Below are 23,329 nucleotides of genomic sequence, written 5' to 3'. Positions count from 1 at the left end.
TGGACTATTCGGACTGAGGTTGACCGCCGCTTGTCCATCTAGCAGTAAGGTATCTCTGGGTGGTTGCAGGGAATCACTGTAACCAATGACCTAGAGTCAATGTCACTCACAACAGGCTTAAGAACGACAACATCATCCATAAGGCTTGGGAAGGGTAATGCACCCAGAAAAAAGATTGCCAGGTATGATACGTTGGTATTGCCGTACATACCTGACTTAGTGGCGTTGCCCAGTGTGCTCTCTCAACATGAATCGTCTTCGTGTTTCTCATGTCTACTCGTCCGGGTGGTTCGTCGAATTCAGATAGGCTGGATTGGCCATCCAATGACGCAGCGCTCGATCTACCCACTGTAGAGGCACTTCTTGCTGCCAAATTGACCTGAGGTATCAAATTGGTGGGAGTTTGAGTTAAGCGGACCGCTTCACCTCCGGGCGCGGGGAACGAACCCTGAGCATGGTTGTTATATTGAACACTTTGTCGTTCGAATGGCACGTAAGTACACGAGGGAGCTATGTCTCGTTTGCGGCAATTTTGGCATGGATGATTTCGGTCACATTTGAGTCTGGAGAGCTTTTCAGTATGGAGATGTGTTTGGTGTCTAGTGGATTGAGGAATTACTTGCGGCTTCTGCAAATGGTGCAGGACAGCTGAGGCTTATCTCGTCGGCGACTCGGGGGTATGTACCTTCTGTTGGTACCAGATGAAGACATGAAGAGACTAGGGAGTATGGCAATACCAGGTATTGCACGCTGCAAGCCTTTGTGGGAACAACGTTTGGAGGGAACTCGTCCATCGGTCTGGGTTGTTTCTGAAGTCGCTGATCAATTCGAGGACCCTCGCCTAATCAGCATGCTTGGCTTGCTAGCACTCATCCTGCCATGAAGTCAGCCGCGGGCTCAAGATCAGGTGGCCTTATCGGGCTGGTAACACTGTTTGGCCTCGGAAGGCATTCTGATATCGACGTCTCGGAAGTCGCCTGTGCACAATACCTACCTTGAACCATCTGCATTTGGTAATGGATTCCTTGGCTTGGACGGTATCGGAGCACTTGTTTGCAATTGCGCTTCTGTAGTACAGACCCGGAGTACTACAGCAAAACGAACGACTCAGATGCTCTCGAAACTTGACACGTTGGCAGCACGGAAGCCTCCCGGCAGCCCCATGACGTCAAGATCGCCCCCCCCCTCCCCGGGGCCCCAATAAACATAAACTCCGATGGCAGGAGCACATCCGTGCCTGCCCCGTTTTCCATTGCCATGTTTCATGTTTCATCACGTTTCACGGATCGGACAAGTTGCCTATCGGCTTACAGAGACCGGCACACGTCTATGGCCGTATCAGACGCCATAGCCGGTTGACGAGGACGCCGACGTCGATACGCCCCAACGTTCATCACTGGTACCCGAGCAGAAACATGACCGGACTCCCGAGTTTTAGCAAGCCTTATCCTAAGTTTACGCCTCGACTTAAAGCACACTTCATGTCAGCTTTCTCTGCCTCGTTGTCTCATTGCTTGTCAATCAAGCCTTTGTCATAGAAACCATGCCACTGTCGACAAAGCTCTCCGTCACACGCCCCTTGCCTGCCAGCCTCGACTCTCTTTATTCCGGACTTGATACTAACTGATGAAGCTACCAAAAAGAGCTCGCTGCGAAGTGGTGGCAAGGTTCTCTTGGTGGCGGCGGGACCATTGTCTGAGAAGAACCTTCGATAACTTCTTTTGAATACTACTTTGAAATGCTTGTAATCTCATCTGGTTACGACACAATTTCAATCCCAGTGGGAAGGCGCTCTGCGGCCAGCAGAGAACAAATACAGACTCTGATGGATTCCCAATTCGGAATGGCTGACAGGGTTACCGAAGGCCTTGAACCACACGGTGCTCCCACGCAGAGCGACCCGTTGAATCCCGACAGACTGAGAAACAACTACCGTCAACATTGATTAAACATTGTGCTCGCCGATCGCACCAGGCGTCTCAGAATTGGAATAACCGGGTGCTTTTCCATATCTCTTACCCTCGTCTTCCCAGAACGTGACAAATACCTATTGAACGCATTCTGCCTCAAGTGGCAACCCATAGATCAAGGCAATCTCCAAGCCACGGCGACCGTGTAGGCTGCTGAGGGAATGGATTTGCGAGCGGATGCCAAGCGATGGTTTTCACACCAAACTTAGCTGGAGAAGTGCACCCTTTTGCATCCTTTTACATCGCTTGACTCTGTGGCCTCGTTGTTGACTCGATTATCCACTTTGGCACTTTGAATCAGCTTTTCTGGTATAGCAACTCCTCCTCTTTATCCTCCTCTTTGTCGTCAATACAATGGGCGATCTTTTGCCTCAAGACCGCACCAAGGGAGTGCGTTGAGCATAAGGCCTCCTTGAGCGCCACGTAAATGCCTTGCCAGTCGCCTGGCGCCAGGAGCCTAGGTGGGTGAGGTCTTCGACAGTAGAAAGGCGCTGAGGCTCACTTGCACATGTGGGCGCTTATCACTGGGTTCGACATCGTTTGTAAAGACGAGCCGAGTGCAAGGGTTCCTGGGAGGCCTGTTTAGGTGTATTCATCATGGTAAAGAGACCCAAAACCGCCGCGGATTTGAGGATCGAGTAATTCGTAATACCGAGGGTGCTATTATCTCGCAGCGCAAGCGAGAAGGTACTAAAGTTCACCAAACTGGCTGCGCCTGGCCGGCTTACATTCCAGTACAACCAACTAGTCTCTTTTGGCAGCCGTTGCAAGGGCTCATTACGAAATACCTGGCGCCATTGAAAGTCTTCCATTCGATATGTGGAGGTTTGTACACGGCGGACGAGGTTCGGATCGTCCCGTCTAACTTCAAGCATGATAAAGCACCATTGCTCCCAGCGACGAGCAAAAGATGCTGGCGTTTTCTTTCACTCGAGTACATACACTCTCAATTATCTACGTTGAAACTCCTGGGCATCGCAGTCGCCACATATCGGGAGGGGTTGGACCTCTTGGATGATGCTCTTTCCAATCCCGAAGGTTCGGAACTTCGAACTGTGCCACTACAGGACAAATGACACGATTCATTCTTGGACTTTATCCTACGAGCAATGGACGCGAGCGGCTCACTTTAAAAAACCGAGATCAAGAAAAAGAACATCATTCCGGTTCGGGTTGGGAACGAGCGAGAGTGGTACAAACCAAGCCAAACGATCTACTACCCAATTATTGTGGATGAAGGTGCCAGATCTAACCGAGTCCAAATTGAGATGCCAATCGGCTTAGATCTGGTTGTCCTCCATCCGGATGCTGCGCGAGATTCTCCCCGACACAAGGTCTACCAGTCGCTCGGAGTGGGCACCTGTTCGCCTAGTACTCTGTGCAACGCTATTTTGGCCTATCAATCCACAGGCGGAACGAAAATGAGCTCAGCCTTGCTCGGCTGTTTCCAGCTACTGTTCTGGTTTTCGGATGCGTACAAGTTTCCACGTAATGGCAGCCCTTCGTCTCTTGTCGCCCAATGCAACGGTGGAGGGTACGTAGCAACCAGTGAATTGTTTATGCGTTCACAGCAGCCATACCATGCAGAACGCCTTCTGCGCTTACTAGATAACCCAAAACACAACCGTCATTTCCTAGATGAAAGCTATCAGACATCCTCAGTTGCTACGAGATCTCGAAACAATCTCACGTGGGAACGGTGGCTCTGCCAAGTAGCTGGCGCCAGGTGGTTTCCGCCACTGAACGACGGAGACGAGCGGCATTGGATGATTGAAACCATTCGGACAGAGAATCCGCAAATATTTGTCCCACTTCTCCAGCACTATTGGTCGCAGGAGTATGGCGACGTGTGCAGATTCCGCGGCAAAATCAAGACCGCCTTGATGGAGAGTATGGTATTCTGTCAAAATGGCCAGTATGAACGCCTCCACCAGACCTGGTTTCCAAACAATTCCATTATCAGCACCGCCCGGTATTACGGTATTGACTCGAAGCTCCCGATTCTCCAACTCCCAGAGTCCACCGCGGACTACGTGATCTCACAATGGTCATTCTTCAGTGACTTGGACGTCCGATCAGTCGTGGAACTGTCCTTCTACAAAGAGGCATTGACTCTCTTGTGCGCGACGGGTCAAGCACCACTCGGTGGTGTCGAGCGGTTAAGCAATTTATATAGAAATATGGGAGGTAGAACAACCCTGGCGGACCGAGCAACCCTCAAAGTACGTGGAAATCTGCCCGTTGCTCTTGTTCTCCGTCCTCAGATCTTGCTGATAGTGTCTCAGAATGACTTTAAAGAGAAAACTTGGGTATGGGATCCAATCAGCAGCAAATGGCGCGCTCTTGGTGAATGCGTCTGGGAAAGCGCGATCGAGCTGAAATGCAAATTCGCTCTCACTCCGACGTACACAGCGTCTAATATCTCCGAATTGTTCCGAACGCTACTGGAGATTGGGAACCTCACCTTATCTTGCTTAGTCGACGAGCTCGAGTACATGCAGGCGCATTCTCAGGCCGAATCGGGCGAGGTTTTTCTCGATCGTGCTTCAGCCCTCTATACCTTGCTCAAAGATGTGGTTCAAGATGCTGAAGATAGGAAATGGATTCGGTGAGCAAGTTTTGAGCAATGCCGAACGAGCTTCGAGACTAACACCCGACTCAGGTCGATCTTCAAACAAAAAGATCTCATCTACAACAGGAGCAGCGGTTCCTGGCTAAAGCCGAACTCGTGCATCTGGCACGAAACGATAGATATCGGAAACCACGTGCCCATCGCCGCCATGTACCCGGACTTACAGGAATTCTTCGTGGACGTTCTTAGTGTCAGTACCATCACGAGTGGCTTCATGATGAAACAATTGGCCACCGCCGCAGCTCGGCCACCCAAAGATGCCAATGAAGTCAAGAAGCTCATGTTGTCAACATCTCAGTCGCTCGGCGCCGAAAATCGATTGTCCGAAGTCGAAGAATCCGTCGAGTCCCTATTGCAATGCCAATTTCTGCCCTGCAAAGCACCCCAGACAGGTGACATTGTATTTCGGACTGCATCCGAAACGTTCTTTATTTTGGACAATCAGTACTGTGGGGAGAAATTCAGTAGCAAAATATTCATGCTCGATTTCCCCTATGAGCAGCTAATATCCTTGCACGAGTTATTCAGAGTTCTTCGCCTTGACGACCATTACCTCACCCGGCACGTAGGCCCTGAGACCTCTGCTGACGGTCCCAAACGCAACAATTTACTCACAGAACAGTTTCAGCAGTGTGCATATCCTATATCATGGTAAGTCTTGCTTTTGAGAAGGAACCTTGCGTCAGAGGATATGCCTAATACTGTATCAGTTGCGCCATCTCGCACCGAAGCTCTCTATATTCAAACCAAAACATACAGATGTACAATGATCTTGTGTCCGCCACAATTCAGACATCGGCAGATATGTCGACCAAGCTCGTGGTCGTACAAGACAGTGTCTCTGTCAAGATTGTGAATGACAGACTTTCACTTCTCATCGAGCAGAACGACGAGGGACTATCCATCATTCTCCCTAAGGACAAAGTACAGAGAACGCTGTGCATGCGTGGTCAGCTGCCGGGGAGACTCGCAGAGATTTTGAACATCTACGACTCTAGGGGCGAGAAGCAGCTCTATCGGATCCTCAACGAGCTCGAGTGCGGCACAGATGCCATCCTCCTCCAAGAAGAGATTTCGCGAGTGTCGTGGCTTCCCGAGACTTGCCGTCCCGACCCTCCGCCACCAGCCGAACGGCCAGAGGGTACCTTGCAGCGACAACTGGCACATATCGCCCATGGACAGCCTGAGGACGGCCAGACATACCCGGTGGAGATAGGGGAACCTGAAAGTCCCATACGGGCCATGGGCTCGATTGCGACCAATAGCTACCAAGACCGTCCTCCACCACCGTTCAGAGCCCTTCCAGACGTGCCCGACCATGCCACAGACGCACCTATGTACTGGAAAGTACTCGAGCACGTCCGTAGGCAGGCCGCTTCTTTCATGCACGTGAACGGTAATGGTACATATACCACGCCTGAAAACATCACGCAGGCTTTCGCATCGTTGAGTCTCGAGGGCGACGACATTGACCCTGCCGACTATAAGAACCTGTTTGGAAGTGAGTTTTGGCTAAGCAAATTCAGAGTGGGCGCTGCCGGGGAGTTATTTGTAAGTTCTATAACCTCGATCCAGGGGAGTTCTTATCGTGGGTCGGATTCTAACGCATCCAACGCTACATTTGCAGGTCTATGAGACCCTCAGAGCTCTCCTGCCAGGTACATTTGGACTTGAAAACTGGCAGAGTAAGATCCGGTACCTAGTCCAGGCGCATGAACAATATGCGCACGTCACGAAATGGAGTCAACGAGAGACAGCGGACATCATGTATCTGGACCAGAACAACTCGCTCCGCACTCTGTTCCGTACAAACCCCCCTGGAGATGTTTTTCCTGACTGGGCTCCTGATTGGCTTACACCGGACGGCGAGAATCCGGTAAGTGCTCGGTCAGGCCCTTTTCGAGATTTTGTGATGTAAATCGTGAGGATCACTGATGGCTAACGTGTCCAAGCAGTCATTCGAGTGGCTTTTCGAAGTCAAGACGTCGCTGGGACCATGCGAGACGGACTTCTATATGAGTCCGAATCAACACGCCTTGGTGAGTTGCACCTAGACAGATCCTTATCGGAAGTCCCTTCCAACGCCCGACAGAGTTGACGCTAACTTCATGTCCGTGTTCATGCGGATAGATGCGCTGTCTTGGCGTCAGAGAACACGATACTGGTCGCCGCCAGGTATATTGCATTGTGCGCGTTTACAACCTCCTGTCCGATCAGATCGGTATCAGCTTCTTCATCGACCCCTGGCGGTTCCGCGAGGGTCGGTTGGAGTTTGGCACGACGGAGAAGTGGAAGGTCACGGCTTCATCTGCAGAGGACTGGTAGCAAGCCAATCGTCAGCGGCACTAGGACGTAAGATTTAGGCACTACGAGGCCAAAGACTCGACCAAAGTTCCCCTTGCAGCCTCGTATTCTGCCAGGGTTGGACGGAGACGGCAGGAGATCTTGTCCCCACGGAATAGTGGGCGTACTGGGCCCATCAGAGTACCCACTGATTCGTCACCGCAATGCTGGGTCGTAGTAGGTCGTCGAATAGGGAGGATCGTAGAATCTCGGATCGTACCAAGGCGAGGATGTGTGACCGAGCAATCCAAGGTTGAGAGGAGAGAATTTGGCGATCAAGAAAAGAAGAAAAGAGCAGAGGCGCTTTATAGACCGCGCGAAAGCAGACTGATGGCGCCGAGCCCTTTTCAGAGGGGCACAGCTGGAGCCGGTTTAGGCCTCCCTTTCACCGACACTGATTGCATGCTTAACTGCTCAACACATCGACACTCGAGCAACGACGTAACCTGATACAGGACAACAACCTCGCTGTGAAAGCTTCTCCAGAGTCCGTCCAACCAACGAAGACCTTCGTACCAATCGACCATGGCCACCGACGAGTCTCCCCTCCTCCCGTTTTATCCGTCCCTCCCGTCGGTTCTCGACCTGCCGGAGGTATACGTTGACCTCCTTTAGGGCCTGAGCGGTAGCGCTTACGACCGTCAATTCTATTTCTTCTCTGCACTTCGTCGTAGGCTATGGACAGTGACGGCTTTCACTTACGCAAGCGAGATTTTGGACTGTCAGGCTGTGTTACTACTTCTGAGACACCGTAATATGGTGGTGTGGTCCTAGAATACAGTCTATACTGGACTTACATCTGTCTCTTGATTGGTCCCTAGCGCCCTCGGGCCTAGAATTGATGTTAAGCACAACCGGGACAATGTCGGCTGCCGCGTCCCTACGCTAGTCGCGCTCTTAGACGACTACTTACTCGGATGCGAAGGTGAGGCAGGGTGAGTGGGTATAAAGGCGGCACGCTCGGGATGAGTCGCACGTGATCTACGAGCAATTTTTACTCATCTTTCACTGCCAAGGTGGCGCATCCCTTAACCGTCAACAAGAGGACGCCGATTACCAAGATAATGACGCTACTTTGGTCGCAATGGTACCATCTGAATTCCCGAGGCTCACCCGGAGTAAGCCTACTCCGAAAGGAAATCTGATCTTACATGCGAAGGATAGCCAAACGACTCAACGTCTGATGTATCCTGCCACCTAATACAATTGAAATCTCCAGGAAAAGATGGGTTACGCTGATAAACTCCAGGGCAAGACCATTGTGGTGTTTGGGGCATCAACAGGGTATGTTGTCCACGAAATCCTGTTAGAGAGACTGAGATCCGTGTAGAATCGGATTTGGAGCCGCCGCTGCGTTTCTCGACGTGGGCGCCAACGTTATAATCATTTCGTCCTCCCAAGAGAAAATCGATAAAGCTGTAGGGCGTCTTGATAGCCCTCAGGCGAAAGGCATAGCGGTCAACGTACGGGATGAGAAAGCCGTGGTTGCGGCTCTGCAATCCCTGGCTCCTGTTGATCATGTAGTGTTTTCTGCTGTCGACAACATCATTCGAGGGAAGCTCGAAGACTTAGAGCTCGAAGACGCGAAATATTTATTCGGTGTCAAGTTTTGGGGAGCAGTTACGGTCGGAAAGGGTTAGAGATCCCCTCGAATGTTTCAGACTGACATGGAAGGCTAACCAAGCCCAAAAGCTGTGCTGAAATACGATATTATTCGTCCAGGTGGTTCTTTGACCCTCACATCTGGGACGGCTGCTATTAAACCCGGGAAAGGAGCCGCTGTAGGTGGTGCTTTGAACGGCGGTGTCTTGACTCTTACCAAAGGGCTGGCTGCGGATCTCTCAGAGAAGAAAGTCCGAGTGAACACAGTGGTTCCTGGGCTGGTCAAAACAGAGCTTTGGGACAAGCAAGGGAAAACCCCAGAAGAGCAGCAGGAGCTTTTTGACAACAGCAGCTCCAAGTTGCCAGTGGGGTTTGTAGCAACTCCAGACCATATCGCTGAGGCGTATTTATACGCCGTACGGGCAGACTATGCGACAGGTACATTAATCGAAATTGGTAAGCTTTTCAGTTCCACCGCTGAGACATCAAAATACTGACCCGCCACAAGACGGTGGGGTTCTTCTATAGGCCAGTAGATTGGGGAATCTGCGACGTGTAGAACATAAGTCAAGCATTGAAGCAAAGCCTTAGTAACAGTGTCCGATCCATGGAATGTCCAACCAACCCATCATCCATCTTTCATTTTAGCTTCTTCTATGAGGTCAATCTGGTGTGTCGCCACACATCTCCTGTAATAGCATCCAAATTTGATCTTTTCACAGCATTCACGTTGCGTCCATGGTATTTCTTTTCGGACCCTGGGTGCGACGACTAATCTTTATTAACGAGTTTGAGGTTCTTCAATTTGAACTGCATGCCTTCGTTGGAGATCTTTTGGAAGAAGGATGCACTTGTCATCTCTGCCAGGATGCCAAAGCTTTCTACGGAAGATCCGTCAATCACAACTTCGAGAACATGCTTTCCTTTTGTGACCGCGCATCTAGCTCGTGCGTCCATGCACTACGAGGCTGTGAGTGTAGGAACCAGTAAGTGTGGGACAAATCTGCTGGCTGTAAAAGGAAAGCATCAAGATCGGCTAGCTTTTCTTTGGCCCCTTCTCGTTCCCACTTCCTCTTCGACCAACCCCCGATCAGCTTGCCGTCGACGGGTCCATCCACAATGATGTGAGCTGCATGAATCCCTTTTGACTGGTATTCACGGGTTATGATCTGTGCCAATGACCGCAGGCCAAATTTCCCAGGCGAGAAGCTGCTGAGCCCTGGATTCCCCCGAAGCGAGCCAGTCGCACCCGTGAATATGATGGTCCCCTTCTCCGCTGCTAGCATATCTGGCAGGGCACATTTTGTGGACCAGAATGCCCCAAACAGATTTATCTTGGTAAAGTTCTCAAACTCTTCACTGGTGGTGTCAAGAATGGATCTTCCGTTGACACGCCGTGCGCCCGCGTTATAAACGAGAACCTGGACTGGTCCCAACTCCTGACGAACTCGACTGAAGCTCTCGATAACGGTCTTTTCCACTCGCAAGTCAGTGATGTAGTAGCGGGCTGTGCCATGGCCAAAATCGGTATTTATTCCCTTCGCCATGTCTCGAAGTTTGTCTTCCGTCCGAGCGAGCAGAGCGACTGCAAATCCTTCAGCCGTGAAACGGCGTGCTACAGCTTCACCGATCCCAGGTCCAGCTCCGACGACGGCAATGACCGGTTTTTTCTGCATGTTTGACGACATAGTGATTGCACCAAGAAAATGGGATTTCACCGTTAGCTCATTCACTCCAGATGGAGGTTTGTAGTTGATTGACTGCAGTTGATCTTAGTTTGGGCTTGCCCTGATTTCCAGACTTATCGATCAATCTGCGGTATAGGGCGCGTTTCCTGGGCTTGGTTTGTGATAGAAAACAGCTTTCCTTATGATGTTGAGGTAGCCATGCAGACGCTTTTTAAGAAGTAATGTTGGACACCCTTCGCCTGACACGATTACTGATATACTTGATGCTAAGTAATAAAAGCGGCAGACCTCGGCAAAGCTCCTATGGGCGCCAATGCTTGCCTAGTAGCTAACGAACCGTCGGTGCCTAGGTGTGCCTATCTAGTGCACCCTATTCGCACGTATGTACGAGGGAAGATGTCCTTACCGAGCACCTGGGTAAATCTTTTGGTAGGTCGCCAAGCTGACTAACTATCTGACCCATAGATAGCTAAGTTCCGCACCTCATCCAACCCTAGAACCCCATACCAAGCTTCTTGTTGATCCTATTCAAAAATCTTTGTTTGGAAGTAGATAGAGCAGTCGGTGGGTCTTGGCTGATTAATCTGGATTCAATGCTACATGTGAATTCTTCTCCTGAGACATTTCATTTCGGTCTTGGGCTAGTCATGGCATCGTATTCAAATCTTTTGGTATCAAGTGTTCCACTAGAAATGGCCTCTAACCATCAGCGGGACGGGACATGGGAGGAATTAGAGGCTGCTTGATCAGCGTCTGTACCGGCTCTCTCAGGGGCATACCAGCTCCTTCCAAAGTGGTGTTGGACATATTTTTCACCGTATAAAGGGTCCCCTGCATGGCTGTGTTTTTGACTTCCAGCGAACCCATTAATGGGTAAAATCAAAACATCTCCAAACAACCTCGGCTCTCTCTGATCGTGAAAAGTCTCCCAGGTCACATTTTGACCCTGGTTTTGGAGAACTTGAATGACGACATCACTAATCATTCCTGGTCCGGTCGCCTCGAGCACTTCCATTTTGTCCAACGTGAGCGCACTTAAAGCAACTCGTTTACGACGAGCGAGGAACTCGAGGTTGCTCATCACTCTCTGGACGGCTGTCTCATATATTGGGTGACCCGGTTTCGCCATCAGAGTCCATTGACAGAAACTGACTGGACGGACGAACATTTTGTAGGTGGTGTCGTCGTATTCTATACCGATGATAGCATTGACGGTTTTGGCGCCAAGGTCGACAGGAATCCAACGATCGGGATGCAGCAGACAAGAAGTGTCTATGTCGCTGTAAACTCCGCCGACAGCAAGCATCGTCAGATATCTGAGGAAATCCGCTTTAATAACGGGGAGACTTAGTTCGTCCCAGAACTTTATGATTGATCGCTGCGAAGAAAAATTGGAATGCACAAAATCGTCCGCATCATCGTCTGAAAGAAATCAGTCCAACTCGAATCCTGAAGTCACCGCTTACAACATACCACTCAAGAAATTATATTGAAATCCTTGGACGCCCTTCCACGTATCAGCCTTGTCGGCATATTGTTGTTTGCCGTGCTCGCTAGCGGTTTGCCAAACAACCCTTGGAAACCTTGATGGGTAAGTCTTTGGTGCAGAGAAATCAGCTGCTTCAGCAGCAGCCACGTGCTGCTGGATGTCGTCACTCATATCCGGCCTTTTCCTCCAATTCTTGTCGTCAGTGTTAACAGCATTTAGTCTCTCGGAGGGTTGCCATATTTCAATCTTCAAGATACGCAAAGACCAGTACACCCCACAAAAAAATATCACGGCTGCAATCCATAGCCGTACGATGCCCGTTTTTGACACCATAATACGAAGCGCACAGCTTGTTTTCGTTCTTTAGTCGTAAGATTCAATGATCTCGGTAGTTTCCAGGGATTTCGATAAGGCTGGAGGATTCTGGAAGCAAACTTTGGTCTTTCTAGCACTGGGGGTTTCGGCAGGGTTCAGAGTTTCGGGTGGTCGGCGAACTGTAATCTATGTAGCCATTGTGGGTAGGCACTGAAATTTCCTTGTAACTTTTGCAACTTCAAGTCATACATGGGCAATAGGTTATGGCTGATCGTGTGAGAAGAATAGAGTACTGTGATCTTTTTCCTGACTGAAATTCCTGGATCAATGTCTGCTCTGGTCAAGACTCAGGAGTAGCCTTGTGGTGCCGCGTGGCTTGCCGAGAAGTCTCGCTTGGCCCTAGAAATACTTGACACCATGCGTAGCATAGACCTCGTGAAGTATCGACGCCACTAGATATTGGTTAATCGCTGATAACAGCCTGCCAAAACAAGATTTCAGCTGTCAATGGCTAAAGACAGCCTCGAACACGTCTTGGTTATTGATGGGTGCCATTGAAATGGCCCACTATGGATCAGGCCCTTGCCCGTCAAGTAGCTGTCATTGTCTCAAATGGGAACGACATCTACCACCATCAAACCCCTGATGGCGGTCCAAGGAACACCATCTTTGTCTTCCCGAGGTCAAGCAAGAGAGAATCGCATAGGGGCCCATTCTTACTGTATGAACATGAGAGGCATTGGACCTGGGAGCCTTTGTGTGCATCGCCAACTAGTGAGATCGGGAGGATCGCCCGCTTGACAGATTCCGAATACTGAATACCCCGTATCGTGACAAGGAATCAGCCTTATCGCTCGCTCGCTAAAGTAGTCTTCTTGTTTGTATGGGTACCGATTATGGTCGTCCCACCCTGCCTTTGGGCCCTTTTTTACGGATCCTCCTCCGCTCATTTAGCACGAAACTGGTAATCGTCCTGCCCCTTTCGTAATTATGCCCCATCTCGGAATTCTAGATTGTCCCCTAAAATTTTGTACATGTACCGAGTTGAAGGCTCCCACTCCTTGAAATCGTTTCTTTCTCCCCCGTCGTCCAAATCCATTTTGACAACCCAGCCGCAAGCTGAACCGCAATGGTTCGATCGCATCAATTACACTACCACCCGGAGCGATCACTCTGCCTTGAACCCTGACTCGACCATTGAGAAATCATGATTTGGAGGGCGAATTTGAAGCTGATCAGTGTTCTCACCACCGTACTGTGTATGGGCACAGTGATCACTGATTGGTTTGGCATATTCCGCAATGCCGGGAATTCACCTCCCAATGTTGCAAGTCTAGAGGACGAGGGTTTTCACCGCGGATCCTCAATCGGAAAATTGTCAATGCTTTACGGAGAGACCAACACCCTCTATGAGCGTGCTTTGGCGGCACATGTTCCACACAACAGAAATTTCGGCTACAGCATGTATGTTTTGAGAGAGAAGACATTGCCAGGCTATTGGTCAAAGCCCGCATACATTCTTGAGCAACTGTTGGCCGAATTGGCTTTGCCAGAAGACAGGCGGCTCAAATGGCTCGTGTATGTATTCGCGGCCTATAGCTTGGCGACAAGTGATTAATTCTTTTGTGAACACAGTTGGTTTGATGGAGACATTGTGTTGATGAATCCAAAAATACCCCTGGAAATATTTCTTCCGCCGGACGATAAATGGAATCACATTCACGGGGTAGTAACAAACGATCATCGAGGACTCAACAACGGTGTCTTCTTTCTACGCGTTCATGAGTGGTCTGTCTGGCTCATGACAGCATGCCTGGGCACCGAAATATTTGATCCCGCCATCGAGCTCGAGTTTGGAGACCAATCAGCTATGGGGATGTGGGTCAAGAAGGTGAGTCCATGTTTAACCGTACAAGAAGGGGGAATTTTGATGATGTACAACAGGAAAGATTCCGAGCCAATATCATGCATGTCCCGCAGAGGTGGTTTAATGCATATGCGGGTAATCGGGGGGAAACAAACGGCCTATTTGCTGACCCCATGGAACCACAATCGCAAGTAAAACTGAACTCAATCAAGGAAGGCGACCTCTTAGTGCATCATGCTGGACACAAATCGTTGCGAGGACAGCGAATGAGTCCGTGGATGGACGTAGCTGAGCAACATCTACCACAATGGGAACTCAACCTCAATGAGACGACATATCTGCAGGAAATCGAAGAATTCTGGAAGACCGAGGCCCCGAAGGAGAGAAAGAGGATGGACGATTTGATAAAGAAGGAAGCACAAAAAGAAATGGACAAGGCAAAGAAAAAGGCTGAAGCCAAACCAACAACCACGTGACCGGGGGACAGATGATCAGATCGGATGAAGTCGTCTGCTCGCACAATGGGAGATACTATCTGGATTAACGATGAGCACGGTGCCTGTATCATGGAGCAAATTGCTGAAGTGGACAGGTGGTGAGACTCTAAGCGGCTGGCTCGATCAGATCCGAAAACAAGGCGAGCGTGCCTCTCTTACGACCGGAAAGGAAATATTGAACAAAGATATTGATGTAGCCAGCAGAGTCGCTGGTAGAGAGCGTCAACTACGAATCGGGCGGCGCTGCATCGAGATTTGAATGGGCTTCACAAGGCATCCCTTGCAAGCAGAGTGAGGATGGCAAACAATCGCTTCTCAAAATGGTCGGAGAAAATCCATAATACCAAGTCCGAAAGCGGCCCCTCCTAGAAGCAGTAGGAGCACGGCCAGGAGGGGTGGAGGGGCACCTTGCTACGGTTTAGTCGTTTCTGCTAGGAAGACAGCACTTCGCCTTCGTGTTGAAGCCCGCCCGGCCCTCAAGCTGACTTAGCGAGATGAGCACGCGTACGGCGATGTAAACCCCCCTGAACCCTGACCCCCTGATCGGTTTCTCCGTCCCTGGCGAGCGAACAGGGTGGGCCACGAGGGGGCGAGCCTCGGTATAGAATTCAGGGGCCGGTTGCTACTCGCGAGGGCGCCAAGGCTTGTAGTCATGCGGATCAATCAGGTCAAGCCGTGGACGGCGAGATGACACTGACAGGCTTCTGGCTTGAAGAGTGACTGGAATAAATTTCATGGAAGCTCAGGTTCATTTCCTCACCCTTACTACAACAAAGGTCAAAAGGGTAGTGGGTAGTACATAGTAACAATGCCTGCTGCCTCTACATACATATGGATGCGCTGAAGAATTTCCACCTCGCAGGAAGACAAAGTCGCCTGAGTCGTAATTCCTCCGTCGGAGCGCTTCGCATCCATACTTGCTCGAATGCCGGCTTCTCAAACATATGAGTAATAAACTTCCAGGTGGGAATGTCTTGTCGACAGCTGGGGAAGACCAGACACAAAGAAAATTGCGGGCAAACAGCTCTTATGTCTCCTCAGAATGTGACGTGGCTCGGCCCCTGGTGCACCTGTCATCTGCTTGGGGAGCCAATTACTTCTCAAAGCCAAGCGAGACTTCTGTGAAACCCAAGTCCGAATCCCTGCCGCATGCAGTCTTTCTTTCTGGAACTCCGACCAGAGTATGGAGTGCTCGGAGGTGATATGCCCACAAGCCCAGACTCTCGCTTCGATGCTTGACAGACGGATACACTAAAATCTCGCGTTTTGAGAAGCTACTCGAAAGGTTCATTGAGAAACCCCGCTAGACCATTAATCTTCTCCCCCCATTGGAACCCAAAATTGTTCATGTGGGGAGCTGTTTTGCCCTCCCCTATTTACGCCTCCGGCACGTCAAAAGGAGCCACAGATAAAATAATCCATAAGCGCAGCATATCCACCAGAATGCGAAATGCACACCCTGCGTTCGGCGGATCGAAACCTTGGACATGGCAGACTCTATTCGTTTGACTGGGGACCCGCGACTCGATGATACAGCCGATTGCGATGAGTCGGCGCCGTTGACTGGGGAAAAGCAACTGGTATCTTCGAACAAGCCCTGGCCGGGTCTCACTCTTCCACATTTCAATGGAAACGCTGCTGTTCTTGGGAGGTTGAAGAGAACGGTTCTAGTCCTGACACCGAGCTTTCTCACGACTCACACAGCGACCACACCCTCAAAATCGGGCATTGCCGCGCTCGATGGCTTGAGAGGACTGGCTTGTCTGTTCGTCTTCAACGAGCACTATGTCATATGCTACCAGTCAAGGGAAACTCAGACATGGATAATGAGAGTCCCATTCATCCGTCTGTTGTGGTATGGGAAAGCTGCCGTGTTTCTATTTTTCGTCATCTCAGGGTACGTCTTGAGTTATAAGCCTCTCAAATTAATGCGGTCAAAGTCATATCTGGACTTCCAAAAGGCGATATCCTCGTCGTTCCTCCGCCGCGCCATGCGTCTGTACCTCCCGTGTCTTATTGTCAGCCTCTTTGTCTGCGGCTTGACATACCTGGGCTTGTTCGACGAGTCATCTCGAATATATAATGACTACTCGACATTCGTTTTCCTCAAGGAGGAGCCTCCTCCACGATTGAACCTTTATGGGCAACTTTTGGGTTATTTAGGTAATGTGGACTTTTTATTTAGTGCCACGATACCATTCGATAGGGACACTGATGTTCACAACTACTTCATGTACGACGATCATCAATGGACGATACCCAAGGAGTTTCGGAGCAGCATGGCCGTGTTTGCCGTCCTAGTGACGACCTCCAGAATGCGAAGTGTGCCGCGCATGGCCACAATCGCCGCACTGGCGTGTTATTCTCTCTCTACCTACAGGCTTTATACCTCACTGTTCTTTGCGGGGATGCTTTGCGCAGAATTCGACCTTATCAGGCAAGCTTATTATTCCAAGTCGGACCAGCTATTACCAGGAAACCAGGACGAGAAGCAAACAGGCAGTTGGAGGCACCTGCTACATCTTCCAGACGTGGTTCCGAAACTCTTCTGGACCGTACTTTTCACCCTAGGGGTTTTCATGATCTCTTCACCACAGGAGATTCAACTGACGCCAAACTATCTTCCCACTCTTTTCGCCAGCTGGGGCATCTCAGACATTGACAATACCTTGCTCATGGTGGGGTCAATATTTACTGTCTGGAGTGTTGCAACCTGCCCGTCGCTAGCCCCTCTCTTCAACAACCCATTTGTCTGCTATCTGGGCAAGATATCTTACGCCCTCTACCTTGTTCACGGAACTGTGATCAAGTCTCTTGGATATAGAGTTCTCCCCTGGACGCTACGGATCGCGACATGGGCCCCAAGCGATCTAACGTTGAATCTCGAATGGTGGCAAGGTGTCCAGGATCATCAAAAAGTTATTGCACATATCATGGGATGGTGTTTCGTTGGGACTACTTGCTTCTGGCTCTCAGACCTGTTTTGGCGGTTTGTCGACATCCCTTGTGTAGCGTTCGCACGCAGGGTTGAAGGCTGGGTAACTCACCCTGTAGACAACGACAATGCCGAGAGTTCCAGATCCGGCATCACCTCTCAAACTAGTATGGCTCGCATCGTGGATCATCGGAGAAGAGCTGCGAGCATGGGCCATCAAGGGGATGCATTTCGAGCCAACCATTTCCAGGAACATCCCAGTTCAGCCTCTGCATCTCAGGAAGGATCGAAGAGGAAGAATGGCTAAAGAGATTGACGGTCGGCTTCAGATCTCGGGCTAATTAATTCCACCATGTATTGTATGTAAATGCACCATTGACTGTGGGTGGTGGGCAAATAGAACTCAAAACGACAGCCTTTGTTTGGAATCTCAACCATCGCTCTCATCCGTATCTGATCTTTGTGCGCCGCCATTCGATGCTTTGCTGAAATGTGTGATCCAGACAGGTTAACGCTCGATCAAAGTATGAGATGCACTTTAAGCATTGGGTCAATCGAAGCGTATTGGAATCTAGAATGAGCAGCTCGTCACACGACAAGGAGCTTTTTTCAGATCAGCCTTAGCCCCCTGCCCGGTTGGAAAGTATCTGGCGCAGCACTGAATAAGTGCGAGGCAATCTCGGGAACCAGCGGATGTCCCAAATTTAGCTATTTTGGCTTGCGCTGCCGCCTACGTGGCCTAGGGGCCGAGGCGCTACCGAACACTTGCATCAGACCCTTCCCCCTGACGAAGTGTTTTCACGGAGGACGGTGTACGATGGAGAGGGCCACCTTAGGCCAATGGGCTATTTGAGTAACCGATAACGAATCTGTTGCCGGCCTGAAGTACTCGTACGTAGATAGTGCGAGGCATGGACGCAGGCATTCATCCTTTACATTTGCCTTGACACCGTCCGGGTAAAATGTCAATACGTGCAACACATTCTTTGCTGATACTATGCATCTCATAGACTTTTTACTCTAAGTATTGAATACCCAAAAGGGCTCTTGGCTCTCTGAATCGGGCTGCATTCGGCCAGCCCATCGTGAACTAATCTACTCGTGCACATCATTATCTGGAAGGCAATCTTGCGCATGGCTGATGAATGAACCAATCATCTCAATCAAAGTGGATGATCTTCAACTGCCGGAAAAATTGCTACTCTGCTGGCAAGATTAATGAGCATATAAGTAGATGATATCATTCTTGTATCCAAACCAGATATCGCCCGGTACTCCTATAATTTCATTTATCCGCCTTCAGACGCTCAACCACGAGAGTCTCTTCTCCCCGCGAACATCGCAGGTGCCTTGGAGTGCATTGAATGCTGGCCAAGGGTCTTGCACCCTCTCAGTACAACAACTTGAGCAACTCCGCGATGCTATGCTTTTCAATATTGTTCACAGTGTCCAGAATAGCTTGCGCTCTTTGCCTGCCTAGGACTGGTTGCACCAGGCTAAAGAACTTTGCATCCACCTGGTCTCTAGTAAAGGGGTGCTGTGATTCCCCGAGAGGATAGGGGACCTCGACCTCATCAAAGGTACCGTTCTCGTAATCAATTCTCAGCTTTGAACCAAATTGTCTGAGAGATTCATCGGCGATACAGGTAATGCGGTCGCACAGTTTTCGAATGTCTGTGTTTAGGAGTCTGTCCTGCTCATAGCAACGTACGCCGTTATCTGAGCCATACAGGAAACTGTTGGCTGTGGTGAAATATGCTGAAAATTGAGCATCGACCATGTTCTCTGGGTGGATCTTATTTTTGGTGGCAGCACCAACAACGCTGACGTTGTTAGGACTCAACGACAGGGTAATGGCCTTGACTTCATCAGCTGTCACTTGACCCTTGTCGTATCCAAACTTCGCTGCATGCTCAATGAATCCGTGTGTCATGCGGCATGCCGGGAACGGCTTCAATGAGGTTTCGAGGAACTCCCATCTCTGGCCCAGGTCACTCGTCAGGTAGACAAGGTCCTTGTCCGCTTTTGGGCTGTAACCCTGCAGAAAGCCAAATGTACCTTCGAAGATCTTAGCGGCACCAATCACCCCTGCTTCTGCCAGTGCCGTGCAAAGAAATGCGTCGTGCACTGCAAATCCAGGATGCAGCCTCTTGTTCCAACTGCCATTTTCTAGATACTGCATCGATCCTGCCGCTTTGGAGCCAGCAAGTCCGAAAGCGTTCTCTATGGTGTCGACTGAGAGATTCTTCAAGACTGCGATTGTTGCTACTGATCCGAATATCCCTGCCGTGGAAGTGTTATGAAAACCTCGCGCGTACGCTTCGTTTCCCAGTTCTTTCCCCAGTCGACATGTGATCTCATACCCAACAGCAACAGCGATGAGGAAATGGTCAATGTCGACCTTATTTTCAAGAAGTTCTGCCTGGGTCAAGCCTGCTGCGATTGCAGTCACCCCAGGATGCAAAGTGCCCTTAGCGTAAGTATCGTCGAAGTCCAACGAATGGCCCAGCGCAGCATTGAGCAAACCTGCGTATTGGGGTGTAAAGGATCTCCCTCTCCCCAGAACAGTTGATGACCCTGTCTGCCCACCGAGAGCCTTGACTGCGTTGTAGATAGACACGGTTGAATCAGAGCTGTGGCCTGCGGCTAAAGTGACTGCGATGAAGTCAACAATGTACTCTTTGAGCCTCTCCCGAATCTTGTCAGACAGAAACGCCGGGGATGCATCCGCTACAAACCTAGCAAATATGCTTGTGACGGGGATTTCCACTGTGCCTACGTCGTGGCGCGAGAATGTTCTATTTAAAGCCATAACTAGCACCCCTTCTACAGTATCTTGCAAGTTATCCAACTTTTTAAAGAGAAGGGAAAGTGAGGAGGCACAGCGAGCGAAGTCTGTGATTACTATGATTAATTTGTGCCGAGTCTCCCAAGGTACGGCACACCCTCCACACCCCGCACAGACATCTGTTACGAGAACCCCGACCTCGGAACTGACTGGCCAAAGGGTGATCGGAGGATGATGGAGACTAAAAAGCTAGGGTTCTGACCTCGAGAGTCAGCCATGTTGATGGGTATGCCCAATGAGAGCGGTTTTCTATCTCGAATGTGGGCTTCAATTCGCAAATCCTGTGTCTCCCGAGGCAGCTGGACTCTCGGACATTCATGAAAGAGAGCCTTGATAGGGTACAGAACTCTGCTTTGATGTGGATATCTGCTCCAACCTTGCGAGAAGTTTTCACACTCGACTTCCTCATGAGAATGCAGTCATTTCTTCCAGTTAGAATATTTCAGACTTGGGACTTGAGATCGTCAAACTTGCATACTTTTCTCCCTCGAGGACATTACGACGCAACGAAATAGTCGGCCAAAGCACTTTGATTGTAGTAGAGGTCACATGCGTGAGGATGCTGCAAACAGTATTTAGGGACCAAAGCGGTAGCTTGGATTCCGTTCGCGACCAGATATTCCCGAAAATTCAATATCCTCTGCGTCATCTGAGTCGTGCGTTTCGATCCTGTTGCGGGATCCTTATTTCCAGACCAGGTGAGCTCGGCCAGCGCGGCAGCCCTTGGCCACAACTTGGACGATATGACGGTATCATCAACCTGTTCAGACCACAAAGGTGCCTCAGCTCCGAGAATGTGGCTCTTCTGGGTATCGGTAAGATTCAGGGTGAAGTCGTAGTCATAGATCCGCTGCCACGTCTTGTAAGGAGCACACCAAGATCCTCCCATGCCTAGATAGTTGAATGTAGGTGGCCCTGTGGCATTTGGGTTTGCCGGTACATTGTAACGAGGATCATTTGTGACCCAACCGCCATTCCCGCAGTCGAGATAGAAGAAATCCGAGGAAGATACGACCACATCGTAGCCTCGAGCTGTCAGGTTCTGGATGTTTTCGAGTCCATTGTTCCAACTTTGAAGGATGACGTCCTTTGGTAGCGAATTTGCATGATCACCCGCAGTTAGAATATCCTCCCACATCATGAGCCTCCTATTAGGAACCGCAGAGAACAATGGGAATGATCGATCGATCCAGACTTGCAAAAGGTCATTGTATGTCCTAGATTGATTTGCTGCGAACCAATTGCGGATCGCGGCGCTAAAGTTGAAGCAATTGGAGTGCACTTCATCCGCCCCAATGTGAAAGATGTTGTCCGAGAACACCCTGGATAGCTCAGTGTACACATTTGCCACCACTTCGTAGGTCTTGTTATTGAGAATATCGAGCTGCCCTGGATTGGGTTCAACAGCCGTGTGGAGAGCCCAGTCGTCGTTTGACCACCACGCGTTAGCACAGGCGACAATCTCCGGATCAACGGCGGTCCATCCGGACGAAGCGTGTCCAGGCATGTCAATTTCGGGAATGACTCGCACGCCTCTTGCACGTGCATATGCTATGAGGTTCTGAACATCATCTGGAGAATATATTTCTTTCGTTGAGTAAGCATCTTGGGTCATCTGAGGGTATGCCTGAATCTGGAGTGGCCAGGACTGGGAATCAACAATGTGCCAGTGGAGTACATTTAGCTTCGAAAGAGCCAGGCCATCGATTTGCTCGTAGAATTTCTTCACACTGATGAAGTTGCGACCACTATCAATGAGAATCCCTCGGTGTGGATAGTTTGGATAATCATTGATGGACACCGGTTGCTCGACCAAGAGGCCACCGTTGCCGTCCGAGATTATGATTTGCTGTAAGGTGGTGAAGGCGTGGAGGGCACCCCAAATGGTATTAGCTTTGATGGCAACTGAAGGAGAGTTTTGGGTGATTTCTAAAGAGTACGATTCGTCAACCCCATGCTGCAGATCAGCTTCAGAGTTCTCGACAGTCAAGTCAATTAGACTCAGGTACGAAGAAGTTCCTCGGGTGCGGCGCGAGACTGTTCCGGTTGGAAAAGCCTCAAACGTTGAAATGGGAGCCTCAACGGCAGCTGGCACCCACTGAAGGGTAGATATCGTGGTCCAGGCACGAGCCCATGCGTCAATCACGATCGGGTTGTAAGCTCCATTCAGTGCAAGATAGCCTGCCACCTGTTTCGGACCGGATGATCCCCAGGTGATGTTTTGCGGCGCTGGAAGCGGATTGACGGCAACTGCATCGCTTGCAGAGGGGCAAATCCCCACCCCAAGAACAAGAAACCTCAGAACTCTGCGCGCAAGCTGCATGGCTGGATTACCAAAGGTTGAATGGAGCTACAGGCAAGCAGCAATATTCGAAGAGGTCACGTTGGGTAGTTATGAGATCTTTGATTTGTCGCTCGTGCAACCTGGATGGAGATTGCCTGTACACTGCAGTGGGAGGTGACCCGAACAGAGTGACTTGCCATTTCTTGGGTAGGGTGACGTCTCGGTCTGGTACATTTGGGCAATTATTTGTACTCGGTCACACAGCTTCACTCTGGATGTAACACGAATGGCCAAAGCAAATTGCACTCGCGCATCGTTCTAAGACCGGTGTACAACCAGATCCAAGATGAGCAGGGAGTGCTACCGTGACATCCACTCAATACTTTCCAGCCACCCCAGGGACCTCCCTTCTATAGGCACTTGGGCAAATTAAGGTCTCGGGATAGTGCCTGGGCTGAATAACGCTAATCGGCTCTGTAATCAATCATCACTTCTAGATTTTAAAGCTAGCTCCTTGCTAGCTAGTTAGTTTCAACTTAGATTTCATGTCTTGGATGACTAAGGGCCCGCAGCACGTGACAGTGCTCGGCTCCCAAAACATGGCCCCGCACCAGTCGTCCCTGGCGGTTACCCCTCCTTTTATTGATACCGTCGCGTCGAGGTTGCTCTCTATCCAGGACATGTTTGAGGGCACACGGCACACCAGATGCTATCATAGTGACTGTCCCTAAATGGTGAAACGCTCTTCTATCGTTTCTTATCAGGATGTCTTGATGTGACCCCAGGTGCTCAGTAGCCAAGGCTGAGTTGCTTCCACGTTTTGCAGACGCCGAGGGAACCATACCGCCGTTACATCCTC

At 50.2% G+C, this 23,329-nt stretch overlaps 8 protein-coding genes across 8 annotated transcripts; 4 read left to right on the top strand and 4 right to left on the bottom strand.

Annotated features, from left to right (window-relative positions):
• Nucleotides 1-3,238: 3,238 nt before the first annotated feature.
• Nucleotides 3,239-6,520, top strand: A1O9_12840 (uncharacterized protein; the record flags this gene model as incomplete). Its single annotated transcript, XM_013398253.1, has 4 exons — nucleotides 3,239-4,578; nucleotides 4,633-5,253; nucleotides 5,313-6,153; nucleotides 6,230-6,520. 4 exons carry the CDS (start codon nucleotides 3,239-3,241, stop codon nucleotides 6,518-6,520), a joined length of 3,093 nt encoding a protein of 1,030 aa, XP_013253707.1.
• A 1,650-nt stretch (nucleotides 6,521-8,170) lies between these two features.
• Nucleotides 8,171-9,044, top strand: A1O9_12839 (uncharacterized protein; the record flags this gene model as incomplete). Its single annotated transcript, XM_013398252.1, has 3 exons — nucleotides 8,171-8,229; nucleotides 8,276-8,580; nucleotides 8,638-9,044. 3 exons carry the CDS (start codon nucleotides 8,171-8,173, stop codon nucleotides 9,042-9,044), a joined length of 771 nt encoding a protein of 256 aa, XP_013253706.1.
• A 402-nt stretch (nucleotides 9,045-9,446) lies between these two features.
• A1O9_12838 (uncharacterized protein) lies at nucleotides 9,447-10,235 on the bottom strand (the record flags this gene model as incomplete). The annotated part of the gene is made up of 1 exon (XM_013398251.1): nucleotides 9,447-10,235. The coding sequence occupies one exon, from the start codon at nucleotides 10,233-10,235 to the stop codon at nucleotides 9,447-9,449; it is 789 nt and encodes a 262-aa protein (XP_013253705.1).
• A 706-nt stretch (nucleotides 10,236-10,941) lies between these two features.
• Nucleotides 10,942-11,895, bottom strand: A1O9_12837 (uncharacterized protein; the record flags this gene model as incomplete). The annotated part of the gene is made up of 2 exons (XM_013398250.1): nucleotides 10,942-11,657; nucleotides 11,709-11,895. 2 exons carry the CDS (start codon nucleotides 11,893-11,895, stop codon nucleotides 10,942-10,944), a joined length of 903 nt encoding a protein of 300 aa, XP_013253704.1.
• Nucleotides 11,896-13,420: 1,525 nt separating this feature from the next.
• A1O9_12836 (uncharacterized protein) lies at nucleotides 13,421-14,382 on the top strand (the record flags this gene model as incomplete). Its single annotated transcript, XM_013398249.1, has 3 exons — nucleotides 13,421-13,617; nucleotides 13,675-13,930; nucleotides 13,984-14,382. 3 exons carry the CDS (start codon nucleotides 13,421-13,423, stop codon nucleotides 14,380-14,382), a joined length of 852 nt encoding a protein of 283 aa, XP_013253703.1.
• Nucleotides 14,383-15,890: 1,508 nt separating this feature from the next.
• Nucleotides 15,891-17,645, top strand: A1O9_12835 (uncharacterized protein; the record flags this gene model as incomplete). The annotated part of the gene is made up of 1 exon (XM_013398248.1): nucleotides 15,891-17,645. One exon carries the CDS (start codon nucleotides 15,891-15,893, stop codon nucleotides 17,643-17,645), a length of 1,755 nt encoding a protein of 584 aa, XP_013253702.1.
• A 1,083-nt stretch (nucleotides 17,646-18,728) lies between these two features.
• A1O9_12834 (uncharacterized protein) lies at nucleotides 18,729-20,150 on the bottom strand (the record flags this gene model as incomplete). The annotated part of the gene is made up of 1 exon (XM_013398247.1): nucleotides 18,729-20,150. The coding sequence occupies one exon, from the start codon at nucleotides 20,148-20,150 to the stop codon at nucleotides 18,729-18,731; it is 1,422 nt and encodes a 473-aa protein (XP_013253701.1).
• A 532-nt stretch (nucleotides 20,151-20,682) lies between these two features.
• A1O9_12833 (beta-N-acetylhexosaminidase) lies at nucleotides 20,683-22,509 on the bottom strand (the record flags this gene model as incomplete). The annotated part of the gene is made up of 1 exon (XM_013398246.1): nucleotides 20,683-22,509. One exon carries the CDS (start codon nucleotides 22,507-22,509, stop codon nucleotides 20,683-20,685), a length of 1,827 nt encoding a protein of 608 aa, XP_013253700.1.
• Nucleotides 22,510-23,329: the final 820 nt, after the last annotated feature.

This window comes from Exophiala aquamarina, assembly GCF_000709125.1.
Source record: "Exophiala aquamarina CBS 119918 chromosome Unknown aczIA-supercont1.28, whole genome shotgun sequence".
Classification (NCBI taxonomy): Eukaryota; Fungi; Ascomycota; class Eurotiomycetes; order Chaetothyriales; family Herpotrichiellaceae; genus Exophiala; species Exophiala aquamarina.
The sequence above is the reverse complement of the archived record's forward strand: the minus strand, read 5'-3'. Positions and strand labels throughout refer to the sequence as shown.